At 34.4% G+C, this 14,345-nt stretch overlaps 1 protein-coding gene across 4 annotated transcripts in view; it reads left to right on the forward strand.

Annotated features, from left to right (window-relative positions):
* FMN1 (formin 1) overlaps nucleotides 1–14,345 on the forward strand; it is a 167,751-nt gene that overhangs the window by 78,270 nt on the left and 75,136 nt on the right. For all 4 annotated transcript variants that reach the window (XM_054275276.1, XM_054275279.1, XM_054275278.1 and 1 more), the window contains 2 exons: nucleotides 6,401–7,164; nucleotides 10,747–10,897. In XM_054275276.1, coding sequence (XP_054131251.1) covers nucleotides 6,401–7,164; nucleotides 10,747–10,897 — 915 coding nt within the window. The remainder of the gene's footprint in view (nucleotides 1–6,400; nucleotides 7,165–10,746; nucleotides 10,898–14,345) is intronic.

A 14,345-nucleotide genomic window follows, 5' to 3' on the forward strand; every position in this document is an offset into this window, starting at 1 on the left:
TCACTAGTGAGAAAGAATCAGAATCCCAGAGTCATAGAATATACTGAGTTGTAGGGACCCATGAGGATCATTGGATTCAGCTCCTGGCCCTGCCTAGAACACCCAAGGGTCATTCCATGTGCCTGATTCAATTCCTGTACCCACTGTATTCTACTGTCAGCCTTTGGCCAGTTTATTTGTACATATTGAGTCTAGTGGATCTGTAAGGACAATGAGTAGGAAATGGCCGGGGGTTTCGTTTGTTTGTTGTCCCAACTACTTTTGCTACATTTCCTCTATAAAGCTATGTATTTATTTTTTTTTAATTGGAAAGAGAGTTGGACTCTGTGTGCATTGACTACATTAATATTTAGAGATCTGGGATTGTTTGAAGTAGTTCAATCATTACTTTTTTATTGTGAGGTGTAGGAACAATTCTTACTGTGTGCCCTTGACAGTGATGATATACCATATGTAACTGTTAGGTTTGTTGAGGAATTTGTTAGAGAGGAATTTTGATTTTTTTGCAAACTGGCGTGGGTTTAACTTTTTTTTCCCTGTGGAGAAATCCTTTGCTAAATCTCTGATTGTTGTTAAAATTTAAAACAAATGTATGTTTTTTCAAGGACACAGATTCAACAAAAAAGAGCTTCTTTTCTTTTGTAAACACAATAGAAGAATAAAAAAGTGTGAACTCTTCCAAAAACTGAAGATTAAATTACTTAGAATGAACAAAACCAAGTCAGAGGCTCTCTCTGAAAAATTTGCTTTTCCTCTCTTTTCTGTGCACACTACTTGAATGGCCAAAATACTATTAAGAAAAAAAGCTGTAAAGTATATTAAAAAAAGCTTTTAATTGGCAACTCAGTAATTCTTGTCTTTTTTTTCCTTTTTTTTCTTTTTCCTTTTTTAATATCCTCCTCTCTAGAAAATAGCCACATCTCCTAACTATATCCCTTGATACTTTGTGTCTTCTTTGTTCCCACTTTTTTTTATTTTCATGGCTTGGCATAAGTAACTAATTAGACGTAACAAACACTGTATAAAAGTCAGAGAAGGGAATAAAATCAAGCTCACTTTCTCCCTAATATGTTATTTTTCCACCCTAATTAGAATAAAAACTTGTAAAAGTGTGTGTTTCTCAGTTAAAGAAGAGGTCTGTCTCTGATATACCTAGCACAGCTTTGTTCATTAAATATGTGTCATTTTTACACAGTCACTTTTCAGAGTAGAATTACACTGTAAACACTCGGGAAAAAGTATTAGGCATTGACAGTGAGCATGAACTTGCTAGTTTCAAAGCAAAAGTTATGCATATTGCTTGTTCTGAACAGTATTTTAGGGAACTTTTCTTATGATTTACTGTTAAAATTCTCAGGATTTTTAAACATTTTTGATGCAAATAAGTCTGGACTAATAAGTTAGCAACTATTTTCTGAATGTAGGTGGCTGTAAATTTATACTTTCCTTGTGTTCATACATACAAATTGTTCTACAGCTTTTCATATTAGAGCAGTCCTGTGTCATGGTTAAAAGTTTTTGTTCACATAAAATCACATTATATAAAGCAGTGAAACAACAAAAAATGTACTTCAGTTGACTGCATTTAATTGACTGTAATTTACTATATTGACCACATGAAATGAGACTGTAATCTTTCTCTCACATATCAGAGTACAGTGAAAAGCTGTCACATTGGTATTGAGATTTGTCCATGTCAATCCACATTTTAATTCCAAAGACATTTAGACAACCTGTTGGTTACATGAATGAGAGGATTTAGTCTTTTTCTTTTGTGATTAATTTATGATTTGTCATCTGATACTTTAATGGTTAATGACAGTATTGTACATGGATTCAATATTTGGAATTTTTCTTCCTTGAGCATATGCTTCATCATTTCCTAGGTCCCATGGGACCAAGGCTGAGTTGTTGGCATTGTCAGAAAATATAATTTGCCTCTTTTCTCTGTGTTTTGTCAAGTCATTTAGCAGGTGCCAAAAGGAGGTCACTGGAGACATACACCAGAGGGATGGGTGTAAAGGGAGAAAACAGGAAGACACTAGACAGCCAATCCAAGCACTCCTGTTGTTTTCCAGGTTACAGTGTATTAGTATTTTTGGATATTTACATAATCCTCTTACATGTATTTTAGTAAAGAGAGGTCTTTATTTTTTTAGGGATGGCTTTTATTTTACCCATTAACAGAAGTAATTTTTTTAGGCAGAGGGTAACACAGGCCTTCTAAACTTAAATATAAATGTCTGTGTTTGAGGGATCTGAGAGTCAGCTGGCATCACTTGCTTGGTGAATTGATTTTACCCAAGGAAAATGGATCCTGTCCATTTCAATGGAAGATACCAGACAAATCTCAACAAATTAAAGAAACTGATTTGTAAGTACAACTGCGCTAGTGAGTCTTGAAAAGCAAAATAGACAAGAACCTTCTTTAGTTAGAATCAGAGGTGCAAAAAAGCCTGCATTTCAAGCAAGAGCAGATTTGGAGGCAAAAGACATTTTATCAAGGAGGATAGACAGAACTGCCTGTTTATTCAGCCTCTTCAAAATGGGTATTGGATGGAAGCAGAGAGCCGTGGAAGAAAGGAAAATGAGGTACATTAGTCAGGAAGGCCTGTTTTAGAATTCAGAATAGAAAAGGGCATTTGACAATACTCAAGCTGAATCACGTCTTGCAAAGGAAATTTAAGGGTTCACTGAAAGCATTTTTCAGCAGTGGAAGCAGAAAGGAACTAAGGAAACAAGGGGAGCATTATCCAGTAAGGGTGAGGTGGAGACAAAAGGAATTGTTGATTTAACATAGAAAATTAAGACCAAATGAGCTGCCCCAAATTTCAATAGCAGTGGTCATGAACACAGGGACAGAATTTCTCTTAAACGGAAAAAACACACAGCTTTTAGTACTGAATAAAGCACAAAGATTACTTTTTTTGCATATGACAATTCTTTTTATCCTAATACAGAGTTGACTCAATGAGTCTGTGATGTGCTGTCCTTTGCAGATCTTTTTCCCATACAATTGCCATACCACTGATCAATCCCTTCTGTAGCTATGTACACTGCAGCCCTCTTTCTTGAATTGCAGCATGTATATTTTCATACTGTTTCCTTGTCTGATAAAATTATTGTGAATTCTGAATTTTGACTGTGTACTTTAGCTTAATAGCATAATATTATTTGCCTATTATTGACAATTAATGCAAGAAAGATTGTGCCAAAGTAAGGAAACTTTTTTCAGTAGCACATTGGTGTGTGAATTAGACTTATGATACTCACAAGGTACTTTCAAATTGATGATTGAAATCTGATTTCAGCACATTAGAGCTTTTTCTTTTAAGCTAGCAGTATGAAAAAAAAATAGTAATAAGGCTTTATTGAAACATTCATGCTTCAAATATGGGATTTGTAGAAGTAACATGGAAAAAATATATATCTACTTCCATGGAAATTTAGGCAGCTGTATCAATTCTCTGTGTGTGTACAGGAGAGAGAGTAATATGTCAGTGGCTGACTGGCAAGAGTCACTGATACAATGGAAAGCCAGAGAACCTCAGTAGACCAGGGCTTGAGGGCTTAATTTGATACTCTCTGAAAAAGCAGATTATTGCTGCAAGAAAATGAAATGGTCAGGGGAATAGAAATATGTTCCTTGGAATAGTTTATTTGGTATTGAATGTAGCTATACAATCCAGATTTCTCAAATGAGTGCTGCTGGGAAGCAAGCAACCAGGCTTTTATACCAGTCAGCAAAGTGGCAAATGCAGTTCTCAAATGAAAAGAAATATATCTAAAGCTCACTGATGAACATCTCCCACATTGTTCTTTGTAGTCTTGCTTTCATTTTATAAAGCAATTTTACAGAAATTTTCTTTGATAGGATTCAAAACCCTCTACCCTTCTTCAAAAATAATGTTCATTCGTGAATATAAGCTTTAGTTTCAGCTGCTTTCTATTATCTTCTGCTCCTCCAGCCTTCCTCCCATAACTTCCCTCCATCAAATACCTTGCTTCCTGCTGAAATAGTTTTACATTTCATCTTGCCTATGATAGTTGTGACCAACTATTACATTTTGATGATGTTTGCTCTCCATTCAATTTATCATATGACTTCAGAGCATTTTATTTCATTTTAAGAAATATTTTCCAGGAAGCAGACTTTTATTAAGAATATGTATGTATTATTTATGCATGTATATATAAAATAGCACATATGAATATTCATGTTCTTGACACTTGTTGAAAGTATTATCATAGGTATATAAGGTAATCTTACTTTGGTGAAGAAGACTTACTTTGAGATGAAAAGTAATTAAAATAAAATTGGTTTCTTACTTATTACTAAATAGAGATATTACTTATCTTTTGTTATTACTAATGCTTAGTGTTTTTAGCTTTAATTCTTGTTTATAGGGTTTTTTCTAGTTACAGAAAATGATTCTGAAAACATGCAAGTTTTATGCTTTTTCTTGCTTTTCATTCTTTCACCTCAAATATAATTTTGACTTTAAACTACCAATTTTATATTGTAAATTAAAACTGGAGATCTGTATTTGGAGATGCTTATAATACTAACACAGTTGCATTTATGCCCATTTAAATGTAATAAATAGTTTTGTTAGATACTGTGCTTCTTTTACAGTGTGTTTTTAAGGTGGCTTCAGATTTACTGCTGGGAAAATCTTTAACGTTCAAAGTAAATTGTTCTGTGAGGGAGTTTTTGATGTCCAATAGGAGCAAAGTACTATGATAAAAAAAACTCTAGTTAAATTCCTTAAGGCAAACTTACTTCATTACCTCATTTATGGATCAGTAAGCCAAGTTTAAAAAGAAAGGCAATCTCTTTGGAGCAATTCAAATGGCAGAAAATCTTGTGATAGTTGGATTGAACTAATAATGATGATGAGTGCCAATAGAGTAATAGTAGGAAAAGCAAGAATGCTAAGTAAATGTATTGTTATACATATTTGTTCTGAGTCATCTATAAAACTAACCAAAATTGGGTTGTTTCCAATGCAAATCTGTTTGATTCTCTCTGTAAGACTTCAAACTTGATTTCCCACCTTTACACTTGCCTGTGTAAAGGAGCATTTTATACCCAGTGTGTTCAGATTGTTTACTTTGGATTTTATCCTACAAAATTGATTAGAATCCAAGCTGATCATACTCCTGTAAGTATGAGTATCTTGTTTGCATATCTAGTCAAGCTTCATTTCACAATATGAACCCGCAACTATTACATTATATTTTCCACGTTGAGCTGCAGATATGTGACTTGGATGCACATTACTTAATGCTGTAAACTAGTAGCTCTGCCCTAATACTCAAGTTGGAATGGTAAACAGGGAGTCCTGTGTTGCCGCTTCTGACAAGCACTTCATGTGAATTTTAAGTGTAAATTCCTGTGCCTGTAGGAATTTGGGAAAATCACAGTTTATTAGCTGTTTCTGTTATGAGGTTGGCTTCCCTTTTGTAGAGGAATCCTGGAAGAACCATGAAAAACTCTCTTTCAGGAGTCATTGCCTTGCAAAGAATTATGGTAATATCAGCCAGCCGTCTGATTGTATCATGGCATAACAGAAAATAACTTGTAGGGACCTGATAACCTGAAATAGCAGTATTGGATTGTATTGGATATTTTAAAGGAGATATTTCTGTGCCAAATGTTTTGTATCTTTCTGATATATAGTAAGAAAAGTGGGAAGGTTTTTTCCTTACTTACTTACTTATCCAGTGAAATTGTCTTTATGCTCTTGGTTCTAATGTTTATTTTCCTGAATTGTAGATTAAAGTATATCTAGAAGAAATGAAATTTTAATCTAATTGCAGAGATAAACTTGAAGAATTTATGTGTACCTCTGTCAATTTTATTGATGATAACACTTAATAGATTAAGATATTGTTTTATTTAATGTTTTATCTTGAATTAATTTCTATCTCCATTGTGTTTAATCTATTTTTTACTTCCTAACATGTTGTCTCTCTATATATGTTTATATGACATATATATGAAATGAAATAAGCAATAAACTCCTGTCATTAAATAGAATAACATTTGAAAAAGCTACCTTTTTTTCATAATATACCATTAATTATTGCATTCAGTTAAAAACTGGTAAGTCTGCTTAAAGATAAGGTGCAACTTAAAATTTGCCCAAATTGATGTTCTGGATTTTTCCTTACAAAATATGTTTTGTTGAAAGACACCCTGCTTACATTTCTTTAAAGATTAGTAATTGTCCAGTTATATGATAGCTTGCAATAAAACCATTTAGAACTGGGAAAGAGAAGTATTTCCCACTTTGATTAAGAACATAGCTCAAATATGAAGATTTTTAACAGACTACGAAATAAACACATCAAAAAATATTTGCACTAAGGATGTTTTTTTATTGTTGCTCTGCAGTCTCAGTTTGAACTCAGGGTATTCCATATTCGTGGAGAACATGCTGTCTCAACTGCTCAGCTTGAGGAAACCATTGCACATCTGAAGAATGAACTTGATAATAAATTAAACAGAAGAAATGAAAAAGCAAAGGATATTGGTGTTTCTACTGAAGATGATAACCCACCAAAGGCATACCGAAATGTATGTATACAGACTGACAGAGAAACTTTTATAAAGCCTAGTGAAGAAGAAAACAGAGCTGTGAAAAATAACCAAATAGTACCCAAAAAGCTTAATATTTCTTCTTTGACACATAGTATATCTGCCCAAAGTGAAAATAAGGACAATTACAATGTACAGTCATCAGAAAGTGTCTTGTCTTGTCAACCAAAACAAATGCTGCCTCCACCACCACCACCACCACCTCCTCCCCTTCCTGATTCTTCACTGTCTGCTGTAGTTCCTCCACCACCACCTTTGCCAATGGGTCCAGCTTCACTGACATCTCAGTTTGGATCTGGTCCACCGCTGCCACCTCCACTTTCTGAAGGCTGTAGGAATTTTCAAGCACCACCGCCACCCCCACCGCTTCCAGGGCTGGGACCTCCTGTTCCTCCTCCACTGCCTGGATCTGGGTTACCTCCACCCCCTCCACCTCCTGGGCCTGGGTTGTTTTTTAATAGCACTTTATCTTCAAACCAAGGTCCTCGAAAACCTGCCATTGAACCTGGCCGTCCCATGAAGCCTTTGTACTGGACACGAATACAATTGCAAGATAACAGGTAAAATATACTTACTTGGACTTGAGCTGCTGCTTACAGGTCAGTGTAGAGACATGGAATTTACATAATTCTAGAAAAAAACCTGAATCGGTTCTAGAAGTCTGAAATAATAAGTTGTTTTAAAATATCATATTTAAATTAATATTATATGTATTATAAATGAAAACTTTTTGCATCATAACAAAAACATGTTTTATTTGGGCTTTTTCTCCTAATAATTCAAGCACTGCATGGATAACTATAGTGACAGAGTGCTTCCCAGATTTAGCACTAAAGTGTAAAAGGGTAGCCAAGAGATTAGAAAGATTTTTTTTTTCTTAAAATTAAGTCTGTGTTTGCATTAGAATTGAAATGTTAAAGTTTGGTCAGGTGAGAATTTAGTTTCATTTTTGTTTTCCAGTCACTTTGTGATCCATTCTCCAGAGAACTATATTGTGTCCTCCTCTGTGATTCCAGTTCTAGAAACTGGAAACAGTTAAACTGGAACCTAACCTCTGTGCATAATTCTGTCAGAGCAGGAAGAATAAAGCATATGTGTAAATATATGCAGCTCAGCAATCTGCAGCATGAAGTGTCCATTATGGACAAGTCTCAGTACTGATAGAGACCTCTACAGCTTTTAAAAAAATAGATATAAAATTTTAAAAAGAGTATCCCCCTTCCTGTGATTTAGTTCAGGGATAGAATCCCAGATGTGTGTGAGTGAGGGATGTCATCCAGAGGGACCCTGAAATGCTTGAGTAGTGGGACTGCTAACAAGTCCAAGTGCAAGATGTTGTACTGAGTTGGGGCAACTCCCAGTATCGGTAAAATCTGTGATTAGAGGAGGTAGATTTAGGTAGAATATAAGGAAGAAATTCTTTACTGTGGGAGTGGTGAGGCACTGAAAGGTTTCCAAGAGGAGCTGCAGATTCCTCTTTCCTGAAAGTGTTCAAGCCCAGATTGGATGGGGCCCTGCAGAGGCTGGTCTGGTGGAGGTTGTCCCTGCCCATGGGAAGGGGTTGGAATGAGATCCTCTTCAAGGTTCTTTCAACCCAGGTAATTCTGTGGTTCTATAACAGTATTCCAGTAGAATACATGAAATCCAAAGTTACTACAAAATACTCTGTTTTGTCAATTAGTTTGGAAGGGGTCATTTGGTGAACAGGCATAAATAAACAATTTTTGGCCAGGTTTGTTTGAAATTATCCTACTGTCTTTTTTTATACTACCTGTTTATTTAGGTGACAGGAGAAAAGCAGTTCTCCCAGTCACACTTTCTGAGCCAGCATTAGTACCTTACTGCCACAGTTACCCAGCTGCTCCTTTTGGATTTGACTGATACTGACTTCCTGTGTTTATTACTGTAATATAGAGCTCATTAGGAGGCATGGATCAAAAAGGATTTTTGGGGGATGCTTAAGTGACACAGACTATTTTATTTTAATGAAGAGTTGTTCCTTAATTCAGGTCCCATATTAATGCAAGTAATGAAATTACGTTATTATTGGGATCTTAAAGTTCAAACCATTATTATCTGTGTTCAAAATTGTTAGCCTAGCAGCAGTTACCAAGATGCTAAATTTAAAGATTTTAATAAGCTAAATTATATTACTATAGCCATAATGCATCATAATATGTGCTATACCGTATATACACACAGTATGTTACTTATTATTATATTATTATTGTTATATTGTATTATTAATATAATATACTGTTAATTTTTAGAAATTATTATAGTTTATTCTGTAACAATTATTTTTATAAATTATGTATTTATTTAAATTATTTAGTATTATAATATTTTATTTTCAGGTTTCTCTATTATATTTAAACACGTTTGAAGTAAATATCTTCATAGCAATTAAGTGAATTTAAATATGAGTTTTATTTTACTTTACAGCTCTGAATTTATTTTGATGAGAAAGTACCATTCTGGTGTGATAAAACATTGTAAGATGTCAATATTTTATATAAAATATCTGACAAGAACAAAGAAATTACTGAAATGTCAGTTGTATAGTCTTAGTTTTTCAGAATTAAAAATAATTGAAACTTTTCAGAATTGAAATATTTTGGAGCAGGAATCTTGAACATTTTGTTTTTACTTTCCCAGTATTTCTTTGGCATAATTGTTTCATAGTGAATAAATAGTTAGTCCATAAATAAACTTTATTGAAATTCTTCCCATTCAATCAATTAAATAAAAGTTTTCTTTCTGAGACAGTGCTGGTTCACCAAGTTTTTGCAAGGTAAGGGATAATTCATAGCATTCTCATGAACTGCTGGTTACCAGATGTAATGGTCCAGCATTTTCATGGTCTGTATTAGAACTGGACATTTCTTCAAGGATTTGCTGCTCAGATCAGAAGCTGTCCACGACTTCTGTTTGCAGAGCCAGAAAGAATCCTTCATTCTTCAGTATTGCTAACACAACTGTCCTGGTTCAGGGACAAAAACTAATATCAGGAAGCATGATGCTGTGGAGCTCTAAGCATGTCCTGTGACATAGAATATGCTGCGTCAGCAGATGTTAATAAAAAAAAAATGAAAAGTTCCTTATACATTCATGATAGTAGACAGTTGAGCATTAAGTAGGAAAAAAATCCTGAATTTGAGAAAAAAAAATTGGCTCCTTTTGAATTGGTAGGTATTCAGCTTTGTTGCATATTACATCTATGTTTAGTGACATCAGCCATTTGTATTTTGTAGTGGTTTTCTTCACTTTTTTTTTAATTGCAAATAATTTCACTGCCTTTTAGTGACATCTGCTGGAAGATACGGTCCCACCTTCTACTGATAAACAGACAAGAACGCTCAGAAGTTTTGTCCCACATATTTTCCTGAAATTGAAAATTTTGAAACAAGGCCCTTTCAGAATTGATGTGCAATATTTGTAGCACTGCATATTATTTTCCCCTATTCCAGATAAAACTGGAGGATTGTGTAAACAAGCTCCCAGCTGATCCAAAACTAAATCTGGTCTTGGAAGGCAAAAAAAGAAAGAAAGATAATCCACTTTGAAAATTTGCTGTTGGTTGAATGGAGAAGAATACTGGCTAGTCTCTCAAAATATAAGCCACATAATTACTCTAGTTTCTCTGAACTACAACAAGGATAAATATGAGCATACAATATCTGTGGATTAACATGAAGTAAATCAGGTCCTATACAAATTTCCCAAACACACTTAAAATATGCTTGAATAAAGTTTGTTCACTATTTGTTGATATTGTTTATTTTTATAGGTCTAGATAGATTACTGGGAATTTCTCAAAAAAGCTGACATTGGAGTACTTCTGATCCTAGTTGCAGTGGCAGAAATCTCTTGACGTGTATTTGCACAAGCTGCCGTTGTTGCACCAAGAACGGTGCAATGCGAATGATGCATAGTCTAGCAGGCATGGACTAAGTAGCTCAAACTAATAACTAAAACTCATAGGAAAACTTTTAACTCCTTACAAGAGCAAGGTATAGGAAAGGAATGCTCTGTGTGTTGCTTTGAGTTTAAATCTGTCATGGATTTTCATCTATTATGGTTAGATCTATTATAGTTTCTCATAAGGTTTTGAAATTTTATTACTACCTTTCCCTTTATAGGAAAACTGCTATGCCAACATTATGGGAATCACTGGAAGAGCCTGATATACTTGACACTACTGAGTTTGAATATTTATTCTCCAAAGACACCACTCAGGAAAAAAGAAAACCATTATCAGAGACTTACGAAAAAAAAACCAAGGCCAAAAAGGTATTTATTGTTTCTTTGTCTTTTTTTTTTTTTTTTTTGTGTGTGTGGTACTGTTTAGTCTTTCATTTTGAGAAAACTCCTTTTTAATTTTTGGATTTTTTGTGAATGAGCAAGAAAGAAAACTATGGATTGCTGATTCAATCTCAAATCTTTTGCTTGAGAATGCAGGGCTATTATTTACCTTGGAAAATCTTTTACCTTTGCTAATGAAAGTTCCCCATCCTAATGAGGTAGAAAAAATACTGTACAGGAGAATGGAATTAAAGTTCTAATTAGTATCTGAAACTGACAGTATTCTGGCCATTATTTGCCCTTGAGCTGATGTGTAATTAGTGCCTGTCTTTAGTTACTCCAGCAAACCTCTCTTCCACTGAGATTAATTTTGTTAGCAAAATGAAATTTAAAGCAAAATTTTAAATAAGGAATGCCAAATTTTTTCCAATATAGCTAAGGAGTTGTGTCAGGAAGGGGCAGGACAATCATGTCTTTGATGGCCAAAGCTACGTGCAGTAGCTGTTTCATTGCCATAGCATTTAGACATGATCCATTACAGAGGCAGCTGGCACTTGCCAATTGGGACGTGCAGATGGGAAAAACAAATACCATTAGTAGTATTTATTGCCAGAAAAATTCTTTACTGAATAGTAATCAATACTGTTTTCCTAAAACAGTGTGATTACATGTCACAAACTACTGAAACATTTATTGTGTTTTAAATCTCTTTGAGTTGACCTGCTTGGAACCACAAGAGGGCACTTTGCATGTGAGCTGTGCTTCCTACCTTCAATTTTATAATACATAGAGCATGAAACATGTATACATGTTGGGGCTTTCAGATCTTTCAGAACATCTTTCATCATAAATTCCCTGTATTGTGTCTTAATGCAACAGCTAATGAGAAGTATCAGTAAGGCTGTAGAATTTATAGAACTCAAATTCATGCGATGCAAAAGGTAAATAATTTAAAATGGGGCCTGGATGGGGACATGCTGGCATTTGTAAATGCCCATCAAAGAAATAATAGTTACAGTCCTTCAAATATTAGACTGATGTTGGGCATGAACATCTCCATGAAAAATATTTTTATGTATTTTACTTGGCAAATGCTTGAAATGAATGTGATATGTAGCAGCAGTTGTATCCATAAATTCAATTAGTTCACATATCTTATGCCTTCTTTCTAATATTTATTTTTACATTTCATTAATTTACCTTTTTTCAGAAAGAATTATGTAATAGGAAATACAGGTTTCTAAAGAACTTTGAAGTATTTAATCACTGTAATTTAATGGGAAATTAATATGCATAAGTAGTTGCCTTTGAATTTCAAAATCTCAGTAATTAAGGGAGTATATCTACTTCTCCAAGGGGGTGACAGCAACCCAGGTACAGAATTAGGCCTGTATACGGAAAGATGAAATTATGCTTTTCTTTTTCCTTGCTGCTTTGCAAACTAACTTACTTGTTTGAGCAGCGTGATTTTTTAGTGATCTCTCTTGGCTTATCCAAAATTGAATTGGGTAGTACTTACAGAACATATTGTTATAATAATATGCATTATTTCTCGTGAGCAACCAGTGTATTCTCATACCAAGACATCCTTTTTATTTCTATCAATGTTTTAATTATTCTGCTTTGTTATTAGAGGCAATAAGATATTAGAGACAATGGATATTTTACTGAAATTAAAGAAATGGAAAAAGGTTCCTTTAAAGTACTGTGGAAAATGCAAAAGTAAATCCCCTTAAAAATAAATTCAAAATTATATATATTACTATGTCTTTAATTTTGAAAACCGATGGGAATGTGATGGTGTTACGAACCATGGGAACTGTAGGATTTTCTGTGAAAATTTACCAAAGTCATGGTCAGTAGTGTGAAATTCCATCATTGGGTCAAATCAAAAATTAAAAATAAATCCACTTTTAGAATTCAAAGAAAATGTTCATTGAGTACAGAAGCATTTTCTTATGTTGTATCCTGTCTTTTCGCCTTTCTCAGTTAAATGACTCATAGTAGCAGCTGAATGTTTTTACAGACAGTTGGCCCTCTTAGATGGTCCTGTGTTTTTTTTTGTCTCTCTGAAATCCCAGATATGTCCAGTGGGTCAGTCTTGGTGGGCTGCAAATGTTACAGTAGTAGAGAGGCATTTTGTTTACTTACAGGAGGATTTATTAGTAGATAATAACAGAGAACTCCTGTAGATCAATATAAAATTGTCAGTTTGACTGGTTTCATTTCTGATTTCTTATGCTCCTTTTGTCTCTCAAAGTTTCTTGCCTTTTTCCTAACGATTATATCTACTAGGGTTTTAGCAGGAATTTTTTCTTTGCTTCAGTAAATTTCTGCTTGTCTGATCTTAAAAATGGTACTCGTGTCACATTATAGGAAATTGTATAGTCTGGTTAAAGATGCTTTCTACAGACATCAAGAAACACAAATCTTATATGAGGCTCACCATATAGATTTAGTTGACGCCGTGTCGTTATGTACTTACTTATAAATTCCTTTTTCATGTTCACTAAAAAAGCCTCCAGAGCAAGTTATAGGTACAGCGATGAAGCTGGAGTTTGTGTTTGAAATAGTTAAGCTGTTTTATTTACTGATACACGGTAAGACTGACCCACTCCCTGCACTAACCCTCTTCTCTGCACAAGCTATGCCTTATTTCATAGCATCTTACACAAACTAAGTTCAGCTTCTTTGGTTTTGAGGGAAATGACAGACCAATAGATGGTGCAGGTCTGCTTATTAAAACATGATTGTTCAATACTTTGCTCCTTGAATGAGAGTTACATCAGTGCCTCACAGTCAAGTTCCTTTTTCAATTGGAATTAAGATTTTATCTTTTGAATTAGAGGGTAATTGTTTCTCATTTAACTCTTTTGCAATTCCAAAAAAACCAATATTACTCAGTTTATTCTCAGAATTATTAGTTTTGTGAAACCAGTTGGAATAATCTGTGTGCTTAGGCTGTGAAATGAATGCTTCTGTGGAAAGCCTATAGAAATTTCAGTTCTGTTCTTACCCATTTTCCAAGTAGTAGACACTGTATGGCAACACAGATTAAAAAATTCACTGTATGCTCTGCTTTCTTTTACTTACAGCTGATAGACACCTGCCATTTTCAGCCAGAAATGTCTAAATGTCCTACATAAGCTGCACCAGGGAGATTTAGGTTGGACATGGAGGAATTTCTTCACAGAAAGGGTGATTAGCCTTAGGAATGGACTCTTCAGGGAGGTGGCAGTCACCATCCCTGGAGATGTTTAAGGAAACACTGACTGTGGCACTCAGTGCTGTGGTCTGGTTGACGTGGTGGTGTTCAGTCATAGGTTGGAAATGTCAGAAATGTCAGAAATCTTTTTCAACCTGATTGATTCTGTGATTAAGATAAATTGAATGGCTGGTCTATTTTCCAGTACCATTTGGCAAGTTATGCTCAGAA

This window comes from Melozone crissalis, unplaced genomic scaffold (assembly GCF_028551555.1).
Source record: "Melozone crissalis strain CALT ecotype California unplaced genomic scaffold, PUWL_Pcris_2 ptg000018l_1, whole genome shotgun sequence".
In the NCBI taxonomy this organism is placed as follows: Eukaryota; Metazoa; Chordata; class Aves; order Passeriformes; family Passerellidae; genus Melozone; species Melozone crissalis.